The sequence below is a fragment of the Octopus sinensis genome, linkage group LG2, assembly GCF_006345805.1.
Source record: "Octopus sinensis linkage group LG2, ASM634580v1, whole genome shotgun sequence".
Lineage (NCBI taxonomy): Eukaryota > Metazoa > Mollusca > Cephalopoda > Octopoda > Octopodidae > Octopus > Octopus sinensis.
The window spans coordinates 49,303,258-49,330,350 of NC_042998.1; the positions used below are offsets into that span (position 1 = coordinate 49,303,258).

At 35.8% G+C, this 27,093-nt stretch overlaps 1 protein-coding gene across 2 annotated transcripts in view; it reads right to left on the minus strand.

The window, feature by feature from the left end:
• Positions 1 to 27,093, minus strand: part of LOC115222961 (importin subunit alpha-6) — a 56,559-nt gene that overhangs the window by 20,942 nt on the left and 8,524 nt on the right. For both annotated transcript variants that reach the window (XM_029793384.2, XM_029793373.2), the window contains exons 2-3: positions 10,866 to 10,997; positions 1,682 to 1,768 (exon numbers count right to left, since the gene is read on the minus strand). In XM_029793384.2, the coding sequence (XP_029649244.1) occupies positions 1,682 to 1,768; positions 10,866 to 10,997 (219 nt within the window). The remainder of the gene's footprint in view (positions 1 to 1,681; positions 1,769 to 10,865; positions 10,998 to 27,093) is intronic.

The following is a 27,093-nucleotide window of genomic DNA, read 5'->3' on the forward strand; positions in this document are numbered from 1 at the left end:
ATAACGAACTGATCTTTCAGTTTCTTCATTTTTTTCTTCTTCTCAGAATCAAACTATTTAATAATAGGTAGCAAATAATTTTTCTTCGAAGAAATCATAAAATAACTAATAGCACATGTTTAATATTTAGAACAACATATAAAAAAATCAATGTAGCAACATTTTGCATGTTACATACCAGAGTCCAGGGAAACTGGTGGCAGTCTGCACCAGTAAAAACAGTTAAAAAATTTCAGAAACATGAAGAACTTTGTATGCCATGAGTTCTAACATTTTGAGCAGGGCTCATCTGATCATGGTATTTAAACTCATCTAAATTAATGAATATGTATTGAAATAAGCTGATAAGACAGCGAAAGCCAAATACAAGAACATGTTATTCAATATCAACAAAGATAGAACCTGGTTTCTTGTAGAGGTGTATTTTTTAAAGTTAGGTGATTTTTAACAAGCAAAACAATAGCAGTTGGTTAGCCTAGTTTTACCAAAGTAGGGTAACAATTTCACAGCTTATATTTACTAGACAGTCTTTTGTACACATTAATGAAGAATAATCTAAGCAGATTATCATTGGAAAATTATAGAATATCATATGATTAATAAAACTGGTTTTATTGGCCTCAATGTCTTTCCAATTCCACAATATGTCAACAGAAACCACATTTCTAAACTATTTTCCAACCCCACTTAGCTTTCCTCCAAATCAGCCTCCAAATTTAACATTAATCTGTTAGAAAGTACATCACTCTTTTGATAATGTTTGTATTCATAACCAAATATGCAATCTTTCTTAAACATAGAAAAAAGTCAACATGGCTCTAATTCTTATAGTATTTGGAAACAGTTTGCTGTATTTTTTCTGAATAAATAAATTTCACATGCCCTATACCATATCACACTCTCAAGTTTTCCATAAATCCACTCACCAAAAACCCACCAGAACTTCTTAGGTAAAACTGTTTGAGAACAAGTCTTAAATGAAAGTTGACTATGTTTTAATATGAATCAGTAATAATAATAGTGTCAATTACTGGAGAAGAAATAGCTGAGACTTCAACTCCCAATAATTATTGACAACAGCTCAAGTAAGAATCATAAGGAAATATGTTCTATTTAGGATCATGCTACTGTTGTACAGAGACATCCTAGACTGGATCTAAAATAGGGGCCACCAACTGATTGGCATGTCTATGGGCTCCAATCTCTAGCCCATAGACATGCTATCTCTTCTCTTGTCTTTTCTACTGCAACTGTAATGGCTTCTGCTCTCAAAGACAACTGGGCCCATGCTACTTCCATTCCAGCATTTCCAAACCATCTGTTTCTCCCCACCCTCCTCTTATCCTTGAAATTGGTATAACGCATCAATCACTACGTCTAGTCCTTCTTGGAATGTCATCTAAGTTGCAATGGTTGAAGGGGGATCTTAATGGTATCAGTTTAATCTGTCTTGGGAACCCTCCACAGTCAGTCATCTTTTCCTCCAAATCCTTCAAATTACCCCCCCCCCCAAAAAAAACACTCATGGAATAAGTAGCAGAAATACCAGTTATAACAGTGCAATGAAATATACACAAACAATATAAACTAAAAAAAAAAGTTAGTTTTCTTAAAGTTTTATAACAATTGTAGCATTTTTAGAATAATTGATCATATAAAACGAAATTGTGATTTAACTTACAGTGAAAGAAGATACAAATGGTTCCTGAATGTCAGATATCACATCATCAGATTCGTTTGGTAATGATACATTCCTTCGTTTGAACAACTAATAAATGAAATAAGATTCAGAAAAGTTAATTTTTTTTTTTTTACAATTATTAACAATTTTGTAAAAAAAACACACACACACAGACAGAGAGAGAGGGGCTACAATCTATTCATTGATATTATTCAATTTTTTAAAATATAGTTCAAATTTCAAGTTGCTAATGAAATAACTTATACATTATGTTTAAGTATAATAATCTAAAATTTAAAAAAAAAATCTCTTTTGGTTTTCAAATTGTACAGACTTTGGCAAATGACGAAGAGCTTTATTTACTCTGATCTGAGCTTTAATCTTGTAATGGGCAACTTGCATGATAGGCTTAATCTATCACTTAATCTATCACCACCATCTGACACCTGCAGTGCTTTTAGTGGAGTCCACTTTATTGAAAATAGTATGGCCAGATGTATGGTTTGAGGATACGTTCTTCCCTCCCTCCCGCTAGTCTCAGAGTATCTCAGGCATTGCCTTCTCTCCTGATCACAAAGATAATATATATATATATAAATATCAATCCCAGTGGTCTTTTTTGAGATACACCTTTACCCTAATTTTTTTAAGCATGTTTATATAATTGCATTTATCCAAAATTTCATATGAAGTATCTTTTGTCAATGCTTATCAGTGAAAAAAAAAAACAATGCTGTTTGAATGAACATGTAATCAATGATGCTTTTGTTTATAAATGAGATATAAAATAAAAAAAAAATGAAGACATTTGTCTTGAATAGAATAATAGACTACTAATTTAGTTACACCACTGCACCACAACCTCCCTCTCTCTCTCACACATACTTGCATATATAATCCAATAGGGAAACAGCATAAAAAAAATAAAAGTTTTAAGAGATTGTATTCCAAGTAAATTTTACGTTAACACCAATATATGTATACTTTATGAGAAAATATTTCTTATTTCTTTATTGCCCACTAGGGGCTAAACATAGAGGGGACAAACAAGGACAGACAAACGGATTAATTCGATTACATCAACCCCTGTGCGTAACTGGTACTTAATTTATCGACCCTGAAAGGATGAAAGGCAAAGTTGACCTCAGCGGAATTTGAACTTAGAACATAACGGCAGATGAAATATGGCAAAGCATTTTGCCCGGCATGCTAACGTTTCTGCCAGCTCGCTGCCTTTTTATGAGAAAATATTTCTAACAATTTTAACAGGAAACACTTTAATAATCTCACTGCTTTAAAGCTTGATGCAAAAAAAAAAAAAAAAAATGAAACTTTTCTGCAACACAAACAGCGATAGTGTTTTCCTATATATATGCTTTAAACTTTCTACAACTTAAAATATTTGCATGTATTAATGGAACAAGCAATTTAATATTTTGAAACATTCTTTATATCAGCTATGAGGTTTGCTTTTTCAGTTAAGTATGTGAACACATAAGACAGATGGCGATTATAAGATTTAAATATAGGCAAGTAGAGATCAATAAGCCAGTACTTTTAACTGTGAGAGCTAAAAGTTAATATTTATAACACAATTAGTTTAGCAGTTGAGAAGCACATTTAACATATGTTTAACCTAAATGTTTTTAAAACCAACAGGAAATCATTTTATAAGAAAAATTATTTATACTAATTACATTAAGAAGTCAAGTCAACATAACAGAACATAGATAACAGCTGTTATGTTGTAGAAACATGCTCATAAAAAAAAAAATCTTCTCTAAGGAGAAATTAAAAGAAACTTTCACAATATCTAAAAGCATTCCTTCAAACAATTAAAAATAAATACATGAACTGTGCTCCTATAAAAACACAAGAGCATGGTAAGAAAAACATTGCAAAATAGGTTCGTTATGTGAAATGGATGGCTCACTAGTAACAGACAAGCACAAGGTATATGAGCCAATGAGGGAATATCTGTGGTTGCTCAAGCTATTATAAATACCAACCAAAACTCCCTCTAATCATATACTACCACCTACAAGAAGAAAGGAACATTGGATAGTGATTGCATCGCTTAGACGAGATTCGTTGAGGGAGAATTTCTATGGCTGAAGGCTCTTCTTGTCACCAAAACCTATCTGTTTTCAAGCAAGGTAACATTTTTCTCAGTCCATGTTTTCATGGAAGAATGCAAAACAAATGTTACGGTCAGTATGATGGTGAAGCTTGTTTAAAATTAGCACACGATGTCAAGACAAGACATAAACATACACTTCAAGCTTCTTTTCAGTTGCCATTTACCAAATTCATTATTCATTCACAGAGTCTGGTGCTGTGCAGTGGGACTGAATCTGAAACCATGTGGTTGCAAAGTGAATGTCTTAACCTAACAGCTATGTCTGCAACTGTGTGTGTGTGTGTGTCTATATAGGCAATATTAAATCTCTGGGTGAGATGTAAAGAGTAGCAATACGGAATCGTAACATATAACTGCCAACCAAATGTGGTGTCCTATACAGGACAGTACTACTGATGTTTATAGCCCCAGGAAGACATCTCTACCAGCTGGCTAACGACATACATTTTGTGTCCAATTAGCATTTGTGAGAGGAGGTCAGCACTCCCATCCCTAGCCTTACGTGATATAGATGAACTTGAGTTCATTTGTATCACATACGGCTAGGGATGGGAGTGCTGACATCCTCTCGCAAATGCTAATCAGACACAAAATGTGTGTTGTTAGCCAGCTGGTAGAGGTGTCTTCCTGGGGCTATAAACATCAGTTGCACTATCCCATATAGGACGTCACATTTGGTTGGCAGTTTTATGTATATATATATATACATATATATATGTATGTATGTATACACACACATGCATATATGGGTACAGGATGTCACCAATGGTGCAATATAAAATATGTAATAACATGAAATATGTAAACAATGAAAAAAAAAAAAAAGGGACAAGTTAACACAAAGAAAGGACCTTTCATCAGTTGTGGGCTGTATATCTGTTCCTCATTAATCTTTAGTTACAGTTTTTCATTCAAACTACATAATAGATAGAATTCTCAGATTAAGACAGTAGGGTGTTTTGAGGGAAATTTGGCTGCTATTTCTACCAGGTCTAGCTACCATGTAGAGGTTTCCTTCATTGGCTCATACATACACATATACGTAAAATCGAAAAAAATACTTAAAGCAACAGTCATCAAATACAAAATCCAAGGTCCATGCAGTGTCATGAGCCAACAAAATTTCCAACTTCATGTGTAATGCGAGCCCAGAGCAATCTCTTATCCCTTACACTATTTCAGTATTACGTTTCTATTGTAATGTGAGGTAATACTTTCAGTTTGAGAGAAGTCTGTCTCATATATATATATTATATATATATATATATTCCTTATGATTTCCGAAACCGAGTTACAGATTTTGACGTATGGGGTATCAAAAGGTTCAGTACTATTTCAGCTATAAATTAAACTGAATTACTCTCTTTTTTACTTGTTTCAGTCATTTGACTGTGGCCATGCTGGAGCACCTCATTTTGTTGAGCAAATCAACCCCAGGACTTATTCTTTGTAAGCCTAGTTCTTCTTATATCTGTCTCTTTTGCCGAACTGCTAAGTTACAGGGACATAAACTCACCGCCATCGGTTTTCAAGTGATGTTGGGGTGACAAACACAAACACATATATATATATATATCATCATCATCATCATCATCCTCATTTAACGTCCGCTTTCCATGCTAGCATGGGTTGGACGGTTCAACCCGAAGGCTGCACCAGGCCAGTCAGATCTGGCAGTGTTTCTACAGCTGGATGCCCTTCCTAACGCCAACCACTCCGAGAGTGTAGTGGGTGATTTTATGTGCCACCGACACAGGTGCCAGATGAGGCTGGCGAACGGCCACGCTCGGATGGTGTTTTTTATGTGCCACCGACACAGGTGCCAGACGAGGCTGGCAGACGGCCACGCTCGGATGGTGTTTTTATGTGCCACCGACACAAGTGCCAGATGAGGCTGGCGAATGGCCACGATCGGATGGTGCTTGTTACGTGCCCACAGCACGGAGGCCAGTCGATGCGGTACTGGCTACGGCCACGTTCGGATGGTTTTCTTGTGTGCCACCGGCACTGGTACCACAAAGATACAAATTCCATTGATGTTCATCTATTTTGATTTGGTTTGATTTTCACTTGCCTCAACAGGTCTTCACAACTGTCACACACTTGCCTCAACAGGTCTTCACAAGTGTCACATACTTGCCTCAACAGGTCTTCACAAGTGTCATAAGAAGGAAGGTATGCACAGGTGGACTGACTACGTCCCAGGTAGGGCCCACGGGTTATGGCCTGACTAGTCTTGCCGGGTCTTTGGATGGTGTTATATTATTATTATTAATTATATATATATATATATATATATATTATATACACACATACATACATACACAACAGGCTTCTTTTAGTTTCTGTCTACCAAATCCAATCACAAGGCTTTGGTTGGCCCGAGGCTATAGTAGAAGACACTGCTCAAGGTGCCACGCAGTGGGACCAAACCTGGAACCAGCTACTTACCACACAGCCACTTTGCATTTCAAAAATATAACATAATCTTTTCCATAAATCAACTATTGTAAACATTTTATACGAAGACATCATATTGTCAATGTGTGTGCATACTGTAAAAGACATCAACCATCATGACACACACTTTCACTCACTCACTCTATCTCTCCTTTTTATTCTTTCTCTCTCACACACGTCCATTTCACATAGACGTACATACATCTTTCACTTTCTTTCTCTGTCCTTTTCACTTATTATGTTATTAAGGTTTGTTATCCATCAATTATCCTTATTGAGAAAAAACACTCCAGGTCTATTAAAATGCGTAAAATTTTGAGGTTGATTTTCTCAATATACTTTATGCCCACACATGCTTCTAAATGTTACTGCTTGTTCACAATTACGTTTATTTTTGTGCTGACAATATTGTGTCAAAATTTGTTTTTAAACGTTCTGGGGTTTTGTTGAGATACCATATTGAGAGCTTGCAAAAACCCATTGAGGTAATTTTTTGATTTCATTTGGTTAGGTTTTATTCAATTCCAGATTCCTTGATTGGATGCCTCGAGGAAGAAAGAGTAATCTTGGCAAAAAAACAAGACATACTTTTGCTATGCGTTCACAGCGTGCAAGCAAGACCGCTAAACAAGCTGACTGTTGGCATGCACATGATGCTGCCTCTATGTCGATGGCCAGAACTTCAGAAACACCTGAACAAGCTGACTGTTGGTGTGCATGCAATGCTGCCTCTATGTTGATAGCTAAAGTTTCAGAAACACCTGAACAAGATATCGGATTGCACGCGATGCTGCTTCCACATCAAATAGCCATGCTTTAGAGACTGCTGACCAACGGGCAACAAGGCTTGAAGCTGATTCTCAATGGAAAATACATCATCATGTCTTTCTGAGGATTTCTTTGTGTTGCTGGTCTAACAAGGCTTTTCATTACAGCCTCCAAGAGGACTACGCATCCCACCCACATATCATCATTGGTAGCATGTCAACTATTTGCTTCGATTGTAACACAATGAGGTGGCCAGCAGAAACTGCTGGTATTTGCTGCTCCAATGGGATGGTTAGATTGCCTCATTTGAAAGTCGGTGCCGAATCTTTGACTTCCCTGCTTCTTGGTGACCAACCAGGTTCTAAACACTTTCTACGCAATATAAAAGCCTACAATTCCGTTTTCCAAATGACCAGTTTTGGACATAAACCAATAAGAGAGGGAAATTACATGCCCACATTCAAATTACAAGGCCAAATTTACCATCAAATTGGCTCCCTTACTCCACATGATGGCAATGAACTCAATTTTCTTCAGATTTACTTTATGGGAAATGGCCCTGAGGAAACTGCACGAAGAGCCTCAATTGTTTCTGGAACACTAGCATCACTTCTACAGCCCCTTCAAAATATGCTTCATACCATTAACCCCTACATTACTATTTTCAAAACTGCTTTTCAGTGCAGAGATGCCAATACTAATCATTTCAAGGCTGTCATTCGAGCTGATCATGCGCCACCAGGCCAGCAGCAGGGTTGTTTTAACAGACCCCAAACAGACGAGGTTGCTGTGCTTTTACGGGTCCCCATGAGTGCAACAAAACATGATATTGTTTTGAATGGCAGAATTCGCATCTCCAAAAAACAAACGAACTTAATCCTGCATATAATGCCATCCAATATCCATTTCTTTTCCCTTTTGGTGATGATGGCTACTGCATTGACTTACCAAAGTGTAATCTGGTAACTTTAATGTATCTCCAACCATTGAAAACTATTTCACAAATGGAATTTTATACATTTAGAATTATGGTTCACAAAGACAACATCAATATTCCGCAAAGAGTACAGATGCTCCTCAATCAATACTGTGTAGACATATTTGCTAAGGTAATTTTTGTTTCTTTTATGACTGTTATGGTAATTTCCAAAACCAGTTCTCAGATTATACAGCAAGAGTTTTTTTTCATTTTCCAGGTTGACACCAAATGTCTCCAATGGATTAGACACCATCAAAAGGAACTGTGTGCAGAAGAATACGGCAATCTATGAGATGAAGTCAACCAAAATGATCAGGTAATGGCTTCGGATGTTGGGCTTCCTGTCATTCTCCTATCATACACTGGAGGCCCCTATTACATGCATGAAAAAACACAGGATGCTCTTACCTATGTCCACCACTGTGGCTGTCCTGATCATTTGATCACCTTCACTTGCAATCCTAAATGGAGAGATATCTAGTCTCACCTATTTCCTGGCCCAAATCCATCAGACAGGCATGATATCATATCGAGAATGTTTCACCTTAAGCTTAAGAAAATGATGGATGGTATTAGGCATGGACAACTTTTTGGACCAGTATGGTGTTTCATGTACAGCACTGAATGGCAGAAGAGAGGATTTCCATATGCCCATATTCTCCTTTGGCTTCAAAACATGCTCATGTCAACTGATGTTGATTTCAACTCAACCTCCTTCTTGCTAAAGTTCGCCAACATGGGCAGATAGCCATTGCAATGGCGTCTTCAGGAATAGCAGTCACACTGTTAGACGACAGAACAATCCACTCCACATTTAAGCTTCCTCTTAATATCAGTCATGTTGAAAATCCTTCAACCAACATAAGGAATAATTCTGATGAGGCTGTCGTCTTTCAAAAATGTATTGATAGTCTGGGATAAGGCAACACTGTTTCACAAGAATGTATTTGATGCCATCAATGCAACACGACAAGACTTGCGCTCCAGCTCCCAACTATTTGGTGGCATTGTTTTGCTTCTTGCTGGGGACTTTCATCAAACTCTTCCCATCGTCCTAGGTGATGAAATAGAAACTTGCATCAAACATTCTCATCTTTGGCATTTCGTCCAGACAAGAAAGTTAACCATCAACGTGCACGTGATTCTTTACCAACAAGTGGGTGATGATGACTTTGCTACAAACTTATTGGATGTTGGTAATGGGAACTTACCGACGGACACAAATGGTTTGGCTGACATAAGTACCATTGGTAACTACGTCTCCGGCCACGAGGATCTTTGCAGAACAGTTTACCCCGACCTTTCAACAAACTACATCAGTCACCAATGGATGTGTGAAAGGGCCATTTTAGCTCCAACAAACGCCACTGTCCAAGTTCTTAACACGTGCCTCCTTCATCAACTTCCAACCTAGGAGCAAATCTACGTGTCCATTGATTCAATAATGGATCCAATGCAAGTAATGGTTTACCCAACAGAATTTTTAAACTCCCAAGAACCATCGGGAATGCCACCTCATAAACTCTGCCTCAGACTTGGAGGTTCAATTATTCTGAGAGACTTGGAACCTCCTCGACTTTGCAATGGCACCCAGTTAGTTGTAACCCAATTGTTGGATGATGTTATCGAGGCTAAAATCGAAACAGGTCAAGGGGCTGGTGACACAGTTTTCATTTCCTGAATACCACTAATTCCAACTGACTAAGTATTTCCAATGAAAAGAGTACAGTTCCCCATATGTCTAAGCTTTGTCATGACCATCAACAAAGCCCAGGGGCAGTCACTCAAAGTGGTTGGGCTGGACTTCAGAACTCCATGCTTTTCACATGGGTAGCTGTATGTAGGCTGGAAACTCGGCCAATCTATTTTACTACGCTCCCAGAGGATTGCGAACTGGAAGGGACTTAAAACATTAAAAATAAACATTCTCTTCCTCCTAGCAAATGAAGGAGATATGTAATAATCTACAAAGGAAAATCTTAGGACTCCTACCAAAGTGGGGGCATTAAAAGCCATATAAACCTAAGGATTAATTGCCATTGAAGTTCCCTAAATACTACCATATTGTTCCTAGATACACACTAAGTACTGCCAGAGCTCCTTGATTCTTTATAGAAATAGAGTTTTAACTCTTTAGCATTTATACTGGCCATAATATTGTACTTGTGTTATGTTCAAAACTGGCCAAATAGTCTATTACATCTATGCTACAATGTCATACTAAAAGTAAACAATCCTAAAATCAAAATCTCAAAGCTACAAAACAATGCATGACTAATTCAAAACAATGTGAATAAATAAGCATTACATTTGACTAATCTGAATGCTAAAGGGTTAAAGTTTCACGGAAGACTTGTATTTTCTTTAGTATAACATTTCAGCTGTACCAACGATTATACTTCGAGAAAAGCATAGGACTGTAATTGTAAAATCACCCAGACACAAAATGAATAGCATATAACAGGGTCAACAATGAGAGGGAACCAGCACACAGAACTGAAGTTGTGAGAAAAGGGGGAGGGGGAAATTAAAGAACAAAAAAGGGGGTCACAGACGAAAATGACTAAAAAAAAAAAAATGCTAGCCTCCAAAACTTCAACTAAAAATGTCCTGTACTGCTGAGAAACAAAATTATTTTGATTACTCTTCTTGCAGTTGCAAAAGCCAACATTAAACTATATATACAATATAATTAAGCTAAAATTTTATAATTTTCAATTTCAGTACCAAAGTAGTTGTGCAGTCCAAAATTCTTAACTAAAAAGAATGGGGGCAGGAGAATAAAAAAAAAAAAAAAAAAAAAAAAAAAAAAAAAAAAAACTCAAAACGAGTTTTACCTGCTCATCTCTCTTTTGTTTTCTGATTTGAATACCTTCTTCTTCACGACGTCTGCGTAGTTCTTGAGAATCCAAAGCTTTATTCTTGTATGACTTTATGCGATTACTGGCAGGACTAGAAGTATCAGCCATCTGCAAAATGTAATTAATTTAAAGAAGTTTAACAACAGTTTGGAAGGATAATTGAGTGTAAGTATTATTATTGCAATAAATTCATGTATCTTTACAAAAAAACAAACACAAATGAAACAGTACATATTAAATGTTTTGCAGTAAAACAAAACATTAAGCATGTACTTAAAATATAATTTATATAATTCTATATATAACATAAACACATGAACTGCCTGGGGAGAGAATAGTTAATTCAAATTAACTGCTTTTTAAAGAGGACACTATCACTACTTCTCATCAGGTGTCGATTGTTAGCCATAGTGGAACAGAAAATATGTATAGATTTTAATATGCATAAAAAGAATTTTATTATTAACTCTAAAATCATATACATCATCATCATTGTTTAACGTCCGTTTTCCAAGCTGGCATGGGTTGGACAGTTTGATTGAGGTCTGGAGAGCCAGCAGCTGCACCAGGCTCCAATCTGATCTGGCAATGTTTCTACAGCTGGATGCCCTTCCTGACACCAACCAAGTGTAAGTATTGTATGTTGTGTTTAAACCAGTAGCAGGAAGTTCTCTAGACACGTTACAAATACAAGATTATTTTAGACAAACTAAATATTTGCATGTGAGCATTTGTGTGTATATCAGGCAGAAGGCCTTGTTCAAGGTGGCCAAGTACAGATGTCCTGACAAATTTATTACCCTGGTCATTGAAAGTGAGAAATAAACAAGTTCATGTTCTGGCATGCATACTTTTCATTTTGATGATTTTAAGTAAACAGCAATATCTGGCCCAAATATTCTACCTTTTATTTTCAAACTAACCAGATTCAGCCTATCACACCTACCTTACAACGCCATTCTAAAAATAGGCAGTCAAACCACAGAAATCTTTAAGCTACAAGATAAAGCATGGTTAATTCAAACCAATGTGAACTAATAAGCATTCGACAGAGTAATCTGAATGCTAAAGTTTAAGTGGATGGAACTTGGGAAGCGGGGGACTACAAAGATATGGGATGAAATGGAAAAGACCGAGGGGGTGGGGGCAGGGCATCACAATAATTACTGATCCACACAGTTCTGATAAAGACATGCCCACTCATGCAAACAGCATAATGAACTTAAAAATAATGATAATAAAGGAGGCTGGGAGATGCATATGTATGTTTCAGCTATCACCAAATATATCTTTCATAAATCTCCATCTTGTAGTCACTGCTTCTTCAATACCCTTTCATCTCTCTATAATTAATCAGTCTCTCACCTGTCCCCACTCAACCTTCCCAACATTCCACTGCACCACACTGTTTCCTATCATCCTACTTTCACACTAGCACTTTTTGACAAGGTACTACACTCTCTAGTCTGGTAGTTGCTAAGAAAACTATCAGGTGATTAATGGTTTGTGAGAACAGTGCAAGCCACGTATAGAACTGTAGTCAGCAAAGTCAAAGTTCACAATGAATTCAATGAGGAATTTAGTGTGAAAATGGGTGTACATTAAGTCTTAGTTCTCAGTTCCTTCCCATTTATTGTAGTTCTGCAACCATTAACAGAGGAGCTTAAAACTGGCTGTCAGTAATAAGTCTTCTAAAGTGATGACCTAACAATACATATAGCAGAGATAGAGATTGTGGAAGATTTAGATAAGAAATTCTAAATATGAAAATCAGACAGAATTAAAAGGCTTCAGAGTAAACTAAGTAAAGACTAAAGTTTTTTGTAAGTAGGAAAGAATACAGTACGTTTCTATCAGAGAAATGGCCATGCTTATTATGCAGAAAAGGTGTAGGTAGAAATTTCATATGCTGTACTCTAAGTGATTTATGGAGGCCCAAGTAATGTACAGGAATCAAAGGCAGTGAATTAAGACTGTTGTAGATGCACAAAACTACTTAGCAGTCAAGGAACCAATAAAATTCTTTCAAATGCTTGAAAGGCTGTATAAGAGTAGTTGATAGCTTCTGTTGCCTTGAAAAACCTAATCAACAGTGGTGGAGAGAGTGCTGAAAGCACAGTAGCCAGAATAACAGGATGGAAAAAAGTTCAGGAGTTATTTACTTTTAACAATAAAAGGATTAATTTTTTTTTTGTTTTGAGCAAAAGGCAGATTGTAGGATGATGGCGTGAAGGCTGAAAAGAAAAGAATAAACATGCTTAACTAGATTTGCAGAGTTTTTGTACATGAAAGACATGGAACAGATAAGCTGAGAGAAAAACAATTGTATATCAGGAATCAGATGTAGTGTGAAAGAGAAGACTAAAAAGCACCCACTACACTCTCGGAGTGGTTGGCATTAGGAAGGGCATCCAGCTGTAGAAACTCTGCCAAATCAAGATTAGAGACTGGTGCAGCCATCTGGTTCGCCAGCCCTCAGTCAAAATCATCCAACCCATGCTAGCATGGGAAGCGGACGTTAAACGATGATGATGATGATGCATTGTACAGATATGTAATGCCTAAGGATAACAGTTAGATAAAGAAGTGCTAGAGATCCATACAGAAGGAAACAACAGAAGACCAAGAAAATTATGGGAATAAGTGTTGAAAGTTAATCTCAGGATGCTTAACTTCACAAAAAAGACAAATGTAACAAGTAACAGGGCAACGTGTTGGAGAGGGCCCAGTCAATCTATTCAAGTATGGAAAAGGTGTAGGTAGGTAGGTAGAGAGAGAGAGAGAGTGAGAGAGAGAGAGAGAGAGAGAGAGAAAGAAAGGTAGAGAGAGAGAGAGAGAGTGAGAGATAGAGAGAGAGAGAGAGAGAAAGAAAGAAAGAGAGAGCAAGTGAGTGAGTTATGATATTCAGAGCAAATGTAATTAATGGGGAAATTATGGGGTATTTGATCTGTGTAGCATTGTGCAATAAAGTCTTCCTTTGATGATCCATTGTGGTTCAGCATCCAATTGCACTTGGAACATACAGTGTAGAAGCTTCAAATAACTACAATGGAGAAACATATACAGGAAACAAATGATATAAGTTATGTTTATGAATTTGTTTTGCAAGACTCCTGATGTGAAATTATCTGTTGAAACAGATATTGTATTTCGGGATGGTCATTTTTTTCCCCTCTATATTTTCATTCTTCACTCATTTATAACTGTTCTTAATCTAACTCATGTTCACTGTTCATGAAATAAGTGGAGCAAGAGCACACATGAAGACAGAAAGTGTCAGTGAAGTGGTCACAGGTGTGTGATGAAAGATTTCCTGATAATGGACACTAGTTAGAATAATAATAATAAACGAGTGAAGAATGAATATATAGTGGCAAAAAAGAAAAAAAGACCATCCCAGAATACAACAATAATATAAGCTTGTGTTTGTCGTAATTTTTCATATATATATATATATTTCGGTTTGGGATTTGGTTTGCAAGATTCTTTATGTGAGCTCGTGTGTTGAAGCATATTCTGTTGTGTCTGGGGAGAGTCATTCTCTTTTGATGCCTTATTGGTATACTTTAGTGTTTTTCTCTCACAATTTAACAATGTCCCACATTGCATTTGAAGTACCAGTTCTAGTACAATATTCAAGAAGGGAAATCTACTCCTCTGATATTAAAACGAAGGCTAAAATAAATAAATAAGAAGTCGCTACAGAAACAGTGACATTGGAAACAAAGAAAAGAGCTGAAGATTAGTTCTGACAGCTTTATAATCATATAAGATATTACTCAGCACCTGTTAAAATGGCAGCAGCAAAAGCTTATACAATCACAAGCCAATAGGTCTAGTTTCTCAATAATTGACTGACTCTTCCTTACATTACATGTTAACTCCTTAAAAATGGAAAGCATTGGATACATTAAAAACATACTCACCACTTCTTTTTTTTTTTTTTTCTAAAATTTTCGTTGTGTCTTGCAACCTTTACAATAGTCGACTACTGAAAAGGTTGCAAGATGCAATGGAAATTTTAGAAAAAAAAAGTGGAAATTTTATCAGTGAGTATGTTAAATTATAAGGCACCAACAGTTTATATATATATATATATATAAATTGCAAAGTCAGACCAAACAACACCTGACAAACAATTTTAGCAGCAAGAACAGGTTGTTTCTACAACCTTAGTCACCGAACATAATGCAAAAGGCAATGTTTTCTGACTGACTTTCACAGAAAAGTATTGCATAACAAATGTTGAATCATCTGATACAAAGTCACAGAGCATAATTTTCAATGCAAAACCTATCATGAAAGATGTCTAAAACTCAAACCTTATAAGGCCACTGACCCTATACTAAGTTCAACAAGAGTCCTAAAAGGCTGTTGCATGGAACTAGCCAGTGCCCCACCCCTTTCCATGTATATTTCACATTAGCTTTCCTTGTGATTATTTCCAAACTAGAGTAAGACCACCAAATAAGAGGGATTTGTGATCTGTATCAGTACTTTGCAATATAATTTAACCCTTTTGATACCAACCTGCCTGAAACTGCCTCTGGCTCTGTAGTACAAAAGTCTCATTTTCAAAAGTTTTGAATAAAAATCTTCCATCAAACCTTAGTCACAATTTCTGTTCCCAACACTAGAGTAATAACTAAGTTATTTTACTAAATTCATCATCATTGTTTAACATCCTTTTCCCATGCTAGCATCGGTTGGATGGTTCGACTCGGATCTGGGAAGCCAGGAGGCTGCATCAGGCTCCAGTCTGATCTGGCAGTGTTTCTACAACTGGATACCCTTTCTAACATCAACCACTCCATGAGTGTAGTTGGTGCTTTTTATGTGCCACCAGCACAGGGGCCAGGAGGCTGGCAACGGCCACAATTGGTTGGTGCTTTTTACATGTCACTGGCATGTAAACCAGTCAAGGCAGTGCTGGCATTGGCCACATTCAGATGGAGCTTTTTATGTGCCACCGGCAGAGATCACAACTACAATTTCCATTTGATTTTCATTTTGATGTTGATGTACTTGACTCAAAAGGTCTCCTCAAGCACAGCATGTCACCCTATGATCCAAGGTACTTTGAATGGGCTGGGGCTGGTGATGCGAAACTGGTGTAGGATACAGCCATGAACTCACTTTATTTTCTGGGTGTTCACGGTCACAGCGTATCTCCAGAGGTCTCGGTCTTTCGCCATTGCCTTTGTAATGGCCCAACGTTCGAAGGTCATGCTTCACCACCTCATCCAATGTCTTCCTGGGTCTACCTCTACCCTGGATTCCTTCAACTGTTTGGGAGTGGCACTTTTTTCACACAGCTCTCCTCATCCATCTGGATCATACCAGCACAAACGTCTCTCTTGCATGCCACATCTGATGCTTCTTATGTCCAACATTTCTCTCAGAGCACTTACACTTTGTTGTGTGTGCACACTGACATTATACATCCAGCAGATCATGCTAGCTTCATTTCTTTTGAGCCTACACATGTCCTCAGCAGTCACGGCCCATGTTTCACTGCTGCAAAGTGTGACAGTTCGCACACATGCATCGTACAATCTACCTTTCACTCTGAGCAAGAGGCCCTTTGTCACCAGTAGGGGTAGAAGCTTTCTAAACTTTGCCCAGGCTATTCTTATTCTAGTGGTAACACTCTCTGAGCATCCACCTCCACTACTAACTAGGTCATTTAAGTAGCGGAAGCTATCAATTACTTCTAGCTTCTTCCCCTGGAATGTGATGGAATCTGTTTTCTGAGCATCTGTGGTGTTTATTGCCCCTGTGCATCTGCCACACACGAAAGCTATCTTCCCGGTTAATCTTCCTTTGATACTGCCACACCTCTTATGTGTCCATAGCTTACACTGGGTACATCTTATGGAGTTTAATTGAAAGAAACAGAGTATCTCAACAGAAATATGGTAACAAAAGGGTTAATAGACTTTAAACAAAGATGGAATCTAAAGGAATGCCAGTGAAACTATTAAAATGATTGCAAAGCTGCCTTAAGATCCCATCACGATAATTCTTTCAGGTCAATACTCCGATCAGTTATCAAGCAATGCATGAGTTTCACAAGGATTAATACTCGTGTAAACAAGTTGTATTTTTACAATAAAAATTTCACACCATTCCCATTGGTGTAGAAACAGCAGCAAAAGATCAAACAAGAGGACCTCTACATGGTGGCTCAACACGTAGAAATAACAACCATATCTCTTTTTGATTATATCCAGTTAACTTAAAGAAAAAGTAAAGGACACATGTAGTTCTTGATACACAATGCCAAAGATAAAATAGTCAAAGCTGAAATGTCTTTAATCATATGTCAACTCAAGTAGGACTGACATGAGGCTTAACTCTTTACTGTTCAGATTATTCTGTCAAATGTAATGCTTATTTATTCACATTGTTTTGAATTAATCATATATTATCTTATAGCTCCAGGATTTTGATGACATTGTTTATTTTTAGAATGACATTGTAGTGTAGGTGTGAGAGGCTAGATCTAGCTGATTTGAAACACACATAAAACAGGTAGAATATTTAAGGTTCGATATGACTACTTCCAATGCTAAATGGTTAAACGGCAGCAGTCATCGTTAATAAAGAGCTTGTCAGAATGAACCCAGGCAAAGAAGCAGAAGCTATTGTAGGAGCAACAGGATAGGCAGAGATAGCCAAAGGTAATGCTAAAGTGACAATGTCTGTGATCTGTTCTTGAATCTTATCATCACTAATGAAGTCTGATGGATATGTATGCTTGGGTTCAATATTATCCAATATTAAAAGAAATTAATATAATTTTACTTTGCTGATACTATGATTAACCATGTCTATATTATCATCTAATATAGCCACAAAGCCTAAATTTTCAGACAGGAGTATACTTGTTCATTTCAGTTTATTTCATGAACCAGGCAGGATGGAAAGCAAATTTAACTTTGGTGCAATTTGAACTCAGGACTTAAAAAGAACTAAATACTGTAAAATTTGCTAATCTACTGATTTTGTTAATCCACTGCCTTTGCTATGCCAATAATATAAAGGGAGCTTATATATATATATATATATATATATATATATATATATATATACACACACACACACACACATACATATAAATCAAGTTGATCTAATAATCTGTTCACATAGGAATTCTAGGCAAAGGTTCGTAAACTATAAACTGTGTGAAAGAGCTAGAAAACTGGCAGCTATGTAATCAATGGCCTAATTATCAACCCTGCTCTGGACAATGACAACCACAAATACCAGAAAATAGCTGAGAGAATATCCCATAAAACAAGAAAAATTCAAAATGAATACCTCAAGTATATCCAAACACAAATAATTAGCAATTAGTGTTTTTCTCTCACAATTTAACAATGTCCCACATTGCATTTGAAGTACCAGTTCTAGTACAATATTCAAGAAGGGAAATCTTCTCCTCTGATATAAAAACCAAGGCTAAAATAAATAAGAAGTCACTACAGAAACAGTGACATTGGAAACAAAGAAAAGAGCTGAAGATTAGTTCTGACAGCTTTATAATCATATAAGATATTACTCAGCACCTGTTAAAATGGCAGCAGCAAAAACTTATATAATCACAAGCCAATGGTCTAGTTTCTCAATAATTGACTGACTCTTCCTTACATTACATGTTAACTCCTTAAAAATGGAAAACATTGGATACATTAAAAAAAGTTGACAACATCTTGAATCAGCTGATCTGGACTGACTTACAAATAGAAGGAGCATTTATATATTAAGAATATCTATGAAGTCAAGAGTGGACTCAACGGGGAAGGAAGAGCATTAGCTCAGACTAGCAAGACAGATTCATTTTAAGATTTGGAAGAGAACTGTAAAGTATATCAACAAAAATGGTTTGTACAAGGGAATAATGTCAAGATAAGTAGGGATTGTACCAACACTAGGACTAGTAACTGATAACCCAAGTCACACTTTGAAAACTATGCCTTGGCAATACAAATTTAACAGACCACGATAAATTAGATAAACTCCAAAGTGGAACAAAACTTGACTTATTTTTTTATGGAAAACAGAATACACAATCAGCTGCTGCTCAAGGATGTCATCAAAACATTACTCATATGAAGCCATATGTTATTTCAATACCATCCTGAGGAAGAACTTTCCAGGGTAAGTGTAACCCCCTCCCCCTCTCCATGACATTGATGGAATATTCTAAATGTACAAATAGATGTATTGATACAGTCATAGGACAGAAAATCTGTATTGTCTAGGAAGTCAGATAGTAACTAATGAAAATCATTTAATTCATACAAATTTAAAAAAGAAAAACAATTACAACTGTTTTGAGAAGTTACAACCACTATACCTATGGATGTTTTTGACAATGTTACTATAGATTTAGGTAGTAACCTTGAAAAGTTAGGGTTCTCATACAAAGAAGAAAGACCCATAACGAATATACAACAAATTCAATCTGTAAGTCATTAAAAGAACAAACAAAATTTTTCTAAAGTATAATATGTAATTTTAAGTTATCAAAATATCCATAAGTAAGCATTGTTTCTTTATGATCTGTGGTGTGTTATGTAATATTTCTCTTAAACATGTGTATGATTATTCTGTAGTTTTTATTCATAAAGAACTAATTCCATAGGAATATATATTTAACCTTTCTCAGCAGTAACTGAGTTATAGCAAATATGATGCATATACAAGTCTCTCACTGTGTTGGATATTTTTTGTACACTTCTAAGGAATTGGACAATCTATTCTGGACACCAACTGATATATAATCTTAGAGAACAAGCATGTTTTTTAATGTATCATAGTTAAATGAAATAAAAGAAATCACAATTTTTTTTGACATGAGGTTTACTACAAAAACACATGTAATTTGGTGCAACTGTGTAATTTATGCAGGTGATTTTTAGGATAAAAATTGTTAAAAAAAGCTTCTACTCATGTAAAATTTGCATCTAAAAGTTTTCAGAATTGCTGATATGGCCAGGGGAAAAAAAAGTTTCCAACTTAGTTGTATTTAGCATAATTTCACTTACTTAATAGATTAGATTTTATTAAATTCTCATTAAATAAAAATAATTTCTGTTTAACAGGTATCACATTAAAAGCTATTAAATTATATAGTGTTTGTGTTGTTTATAATACACTTTATTTTACATTGCCCACAAGAGATCATGTCTGATCTTTAGCATACAGCTGTATGTCTTCTCAAATCACGATCACAGGAAAAGTTCTTGATAAGAATTATCAACAAAAACAAAGCTGATAAATACGCACAGGTGTTGCAAATTAAGTTTAATTAACAATAAACATCAGATTGGATGACACTTTTACTCAACTGAGTAAAATATGGCTCGGATTGTGATTACCATCACGAATGTCAGACTTCAAAAAGTAGTTAACTATTTAATGGTTTTAGTAAATTTATACAGAAAAAGTAAGCATTATACCATCCAGCATAAATAAAAGTCAACTTCATTATATTTAAGCTCTTATTTTTTTCTGTAAAAACCTATTCTGACATTAAATGACTCAACTTCTGGTGTGAATGTATGTATTTTTTCAACAAAAAAAATTTCTAAAAAAATTCCAGAAATGATCTACTCATGTAATTTTTACACACCCTTAAAATTTATTTTTGTGAAAAAAAAAAAATAAAAGTGCAAATTACATGTGTTTTTACAGTATACATTTACCTAAGGGTTAAAGATCTCAAAGTCACCTAAAACATTTTATACATAATACACACCATAGAACACCATCAATGAGGAAAAAACTGAAAAAAAAAAACTTGCAAAATCTTAATTTTATGAAGAAAAAAATTAAAATAAGTAAATAAATAAAATGAAATAAATTGCTTCAGAAATTAGAATTTGTCAAATTTAAATTATTATGGTCATATAATATATATATATATATATATAAACCTGTTTCCCCTTTTTATATCTTAGTTTTAGTTTTATTAACTTTTACTTCTGAGAACATTTATGTGCCAAATTTATATATGAAGGTTTAGAGAAATAGTTTTTTATGTAACTGAATTATGCAAGGTATTTTTGGTTTGATGGCTTCCACTAAAGTAAACAAACAATGGCCATCTTCCAAGAAGGCAAAAATTATTTCATCTTCTGAATATGACTTTCCATGCTTGCATGAGTTGGACAGTTATTCGAGGTGAAATATCAGGAGTGTTTGTTGATAAGAGAAACTGACAACATTTCCATGCAAGTGATTGCAGATGTAAACAAATACACAAACATATATATATATATATATGGCTGTGTGGTTAGGAAGCTTGCTTTCTAACTACATGGTTTCAGGTTCAGTCCCACTGCGTGGCACTTTGGGTAGGTGTCTTCCGCTATAGCCCTCAGCCGACCGGAGCTTTGTGATTGAATTCGGTAGCCGGGAGTTACTGCAGTGTATGTATGTGTGCGTATAGCTGCTCAGTGCTTCTCCGAAAGAGACAGAGGAAGATATATATATATCTGTGACTGCCTTCTTCCATTTTCTATCAACCAAATCCATTCACAAGGTCTTGGTTAGCCTAGTATAAAATTCTTGCCCAAAGTGGTGTGCAGTTGGACCAAACCCCCAAACCATGTAGTAGGGAAGGAAACATCTAAATCATAGAGCCATGCTGGCACTTCTATACTCATACACACATACTTTTTCATGTTAGCATGGGATGAACAAAACTGTCTGAGGCAGTATTCTATGGCCAGATGTCCCTCTCGATGCCAACTGTAGTTCTGTTTCACATAAGATAGTTAGTTCTAGATTAAACCACTAAGAGACATCTTGCATACTTTGATTTTGGGAGACATGTCAAGCTGAAGCAGTATCCGTATGATGTTGAGCTTCTACACAGTTTCTGCTTATTGAATTTTCCTCACAAGGCACTGTGTGCCCAAAGAGCCACATGGTGGGATAGAATCTGAAACCATATAGTTACAAAGCAAAGTTCTTAGCTACATATGCACACACACACATTATATATATAGGCATAGGTATCCCAACCTTCCATGTAGACATGTCCAGAATTTGTGCTGTTCATGTTTGAAGAGCTAGAAGAAATAGCACTTTGCTTGGAAACAAGTGAGATTTGCTGCCTCATCAAATTAATCTGACTTGAGCAAGAATAGAATAGCAAATGTTAAAACAATGATGATAATGTATGACTAAAAAACACATTTTCTAGAGATTAATATACAGAGATACAATGGGTGCTCAAGTATCCATTAACTGCTTGGGACACATTGATTTCAATTGATTTCAAAATAGTAAAACTTTTTGCGTAAATGTGGGATCTAGAATCAACCCATCTCTTAAATATTAGCAATAAATTATTCCAGATGCTTTGATTGAAAATGCCAATTATTCAAAGTCATCTTGAGACATTTCTTGCACTTACAGCTCACCAAACCATAAGGTACTTAATTAACTCTCAAACTGCATCAAAGTTCTCAGGGTTTTCAAACACCACTTATACTGTTTTAGTTTGCACAGAAAATACAGAAAAACTTCATTTCTTCATTTCAATAGCTAACCAGATTTTTATGCCATTTTTTTTCTCATGTTAAAATAGGGTCTCTACTTAGATATCATTCTAGCTGCATATATACAGTTTTCCAATTTCTACTCTATAACTACATCTTGCTTTTAATCAAAATATTGTATATTAATCACACAAATTAGTCAAACTGAGATTCTCTGCCAATTCTACACTGGTTATTCATGGTAGCTATTCTGCAACAATGCCAACCTATTGGAGACACCCAAATGAGTAACAGAGCAAATCCTCCACAAATTCATACCAAAACCTATAATTAATCCAAAAATAATCAAATGGTTAACAAGAAGCAGTACTAGAGGTGAACATGAAAAAACATACAGCTTACAACATTAAGAGGAAATTCTTCTACCAACAAGTAGGTAGAGATGAACACTGTTATGAAATGCAGTAATTATTTTGATTATTCATGTTGAACAAGAAAAGAACTTCACAGTAGTCTAGACATTACCATAGAACAATGTATACACAAACTGGTTTTGTCCTCGTCAAATTCTTTACCTTCTCTCTATGGGCAATTATTCAACACTTGGTTAATTACTTAATTACAAACTACATCTTCAATATATATATATAACTAGAAAAAAAGACCATGCCAGTTGCCTTCATATCTAGCAGACCTAATAGTAAAACAAGTGATTATTGCCAATATTATGTTGGGTCCCTTTTCATGTTCAGTGACAATTTCAATTTCCCAGGACCAAATATTTTTTTTTACCATTGAGAACTTTAGCAAAAAGAGCAAATTCTTTGCATCTGATACCAGAATCTAGCTAAGTTGCCTGATTATTGACTATCTCAAAACAATCAGACAGGGTTAGAAACTTTCTGACAAGCTGAAATGACATCAAGGGCAGACAAAGCCTTTTTTAAAACTCTGATGACACTTACAATCACAAAACTATGTGTCTTTTATCTTTTATACTAACAGACACACTTTAATGTCTTTAGACAGAGATCTCTCCAAACTATGTAGTAAAAGGAATTTACAAATTATTTCTAAGCCCCAGCACCATCATTCACACACCCTACATGCCAAAGAAACGAGTTAAAAAGATAAAATTCTCCCCCTACTTCTTGTGAATAATACCCACATTGAAGTACCATACCCTTTTTAACAACTAATCCTAATAATTTCTGAAAACCTTTAACTGATGTTAAATCCATATAGAAGACTGTATTTATACTAGACCAAACCTACTTTAATTTTGTATGGCTGCTAATCTTTTACAGATGTCTAAGAAATTCTGCAGAAAGAGGGTTTCAGGAAACCCTCCACCCCATAGGCATACATGTGGCAAGATGTTTGCTTCCCAATCACATGGTTCTGGGTTGTCCCACTTCATGACACCTCGGTCAAGTGTCTTCTATGATAGTCTTAGGCTGACCAAAGCCTTGTGAGTAGATTTGGTATAAGGAAACTGTAAGAAGCATGTTATGTATGTGTGTGTGTGTGTGTCTATATTTGTTCCCCACCTCTGCTTGACAATAGGTGTTGGAGTGTTTACATTTTGATAACTTAGTGGTTCAGCAAAAGAAAGTGATAGAATAAGTATCAGGTTTAAAAAAAAAAAGTACTGGGGTCATCTTCAAGCTGGTGCTCCAGCATGGCTGCAGTACAATGACTGAAACAAGTAAAAGATAACAGATATACACACTTCAGAACATACACAAAAAAAAAAAAGATAAAGCTTAAAAAGGAAAATAGAATAAAATAGCTTTCATCCAAGACACAGGCAGCAACTTGTATCTTCTGCTATTGTAGCAGTCTCTCTCTGAAATGAGCTATTCATTACCTCATCTACATAAACCAATTCAGTACCTCACTTCTTAATGCTCATAACTCAATAGACTATATTTTGTAGAAGTGTATCTTGCTGAAACTACCTTTAAACATGTATTAACTGCTCTAATCTCAGTTGTTTGGATATCAGGTCTATTTCTGGAAACATTGGCTCTCACTGCATATACTCCTCAGAGAAACAAAAGAATAAGCAGCAATTCTCAAATAGAGAGCCTTTGGCTCTAGGGGTACAATTTCAGTCAAAGGTAGAACTACAAACTGAGCAATGTAAGAATGTACTCTCTCCATATATATATATATATATATACACACACACACATGGAGAGAGAAAAAGAGATTCTTCCTCTGGGAGCCACATGCCTTTCATTAGAGAATGTGATATCATGGGTTATTTCCTAGTTTAGGTGAAGAACTTGGCCAAGGACCAAAATGCATTAAAAAGAGAAACAATGAATTAGAAGGAAAAATGAGATTGTTCAGGGGCATGCTAGTTATAAAATCAGTAGCTACAATACTTTGCTGTAGTTGTTCCACATCTCTGCACTCAAATCCCACTGAAGTTAAGATTGTCTTTCATCTTTTCAGTCAATAAATAAAATACTTGTCTCTTTCTCTCAGAATCAGCTATGTTGCACAGTCAGAAATGCGTTGTTAGACCTACACACAGCTTCCTTTTCTCTAAAAACCTTCCTACTCTCAGTTATACTTTCACCAACACTCTGCAGTAATTATAACAGTTAGGTAACAAATTACTAACTACATCTAGTCAATCATCTGAACAGATCATGTGTCCCCCATGGTTAGTTACTCTTAGTGTACTAGTTATTTTGCACATACTCAGTATTAAGTTAGTTTGTTTCCTGTTACTAACCAGCATTTTGGTTTTTGACATGTTGGTCATTTACACCATTTGTACATCTTTCAGGAATTCTAGATTAAGCGATCAAATTACAAAAAAATTCTCCATGAAAACCAGTTCTTAACTCTTGTGTTATAACCTCACAAACTATAATGAACGGGAAGCTGATGATCATGTACTGATACATCAAAATCCTTCATTGAAATCACTACAAATACACAGTCTTGCACAGTTTTCTTAGTACTGTCAAAATTTTTTTCCCGATATACAAACATAAAGCCTAAAAAAAAAAATCCCATTGCAAATGTCTAACAGAGGTTCCACATTCTACCTTAAATTAAAACTACACTCTTACAAGCTAACTTAATCATATCAACTTTATTAACACTCTCTTAATTACTTTCAAAACTTGGTCCTACAGGTTCACCCATTAGCATTTAAACCAGCCATATCAGGCCCTAATATTCAAGTTTAAACCAGCCAGATACAGCTTTCACAACTATCCTATGATGTCATTCTAAATATAAACAATCATATCACCAACCTCTTGAAGCTTTGAAATAATGTATGATTAATTCAAAACAATGTGAATAAATAAGCATTATATTTCGCAGAGTAATCTAAATGCTAAAGGGGTTAGGGTCTCTGTAAACGCTCCCCTCCACTACATTCTCATTTACCTTTGTAGTATTTAATCATGACACTGTTATAGCAGGCATTGCTGTACAGTAAAGAAGCTTGGGTCCTAACCATATGGTTTTGGGTTCAGTCTCACTGTACAGCGCCATGAGTGTCTTCTACTATAGTCCCAGGCTAACCAAAGCCTTTTGAGTGGATCTGGTAGACAGAAACTGAAAGAAGCCTGTTGTGTGTGTATGTGTGTCTTTCTCGTACTGACATCCCATGATAGTTATAGAGGAACATATCACCATCATAGAAATGTTTATTTCCAACTTTCTGAGAAAAACATGTTTAGCAATGGGGAAATATTAATTTGCTAGTAATTAGGTGAGGGTTGATGGCATCTGGGTATAGAAAATCTGCCTCAATAAATTCCGTCTAGTCCAGGCAAGTATGGATAAGAGGATGTTAAAAAACAACAATGATGATGTCTGTTTGTTAGATCAACTACTGAAGATAACACCTTCCTGCTCTGACTAACAAGCATAACAGCTACGTGGCCTGACACTTTCAATATATCGATAGCAAATATAGAATGTGTTGAACTCTGTTCAGCAATGCTGTTAAAATGCTACTGTTTTGGCCAGAGAGTTTGTTCCTTGTGCATGTACACCCATTAGAGACTTTACATTTCAACAAAGTTTGACATGAACTTGCATGGAGACAGGTTTTATTTTGTGTGCTTGGGATCACCCTGAAAAATGGAGGACCAAAATGAACATTATTGACACCTCATGCACTTTTTATTTAAAAAAAGTGCAAGAAAGTAACAGAAACCTGCAGGAAGATATGCACTGTGTACAGAGAGCATTCTGTTATGGAATATGTCTGCCAGAAGTGGTTTTCAAGATGTTGATCAGGAAAGTTTTCAGTCCTTGCTGGCCAACTGAGATTTACAGCGACAAAATGAAAAAGTTGACACCAACCCCTGTTACATGACCAGGATGATCACAGATATACTCCAAATACCAAAATCAATTTTTGAAAACCATCCTCATCAACTTGGTTATATCAACAGGCTTGATGTTTAGGGCCCACATCAGTTGAATGAGGCTAACCTCAACTAATGGATTTCTATCTGTAAATCATTGCAGAAATGTGAAGAAGACAATTCTTTTTTTAAGAGAATGGTGACGGGGGATGAAAAATGGATCATCTATAACAAAGTGAGGGGCAAATGATCCTGGGGTAAGTGCAGTGAACCACCACAACTGGATGTCCCTCATAATAATTACTCAGAGTAAAGTAAGAGAGCATCATTTTACAAAAC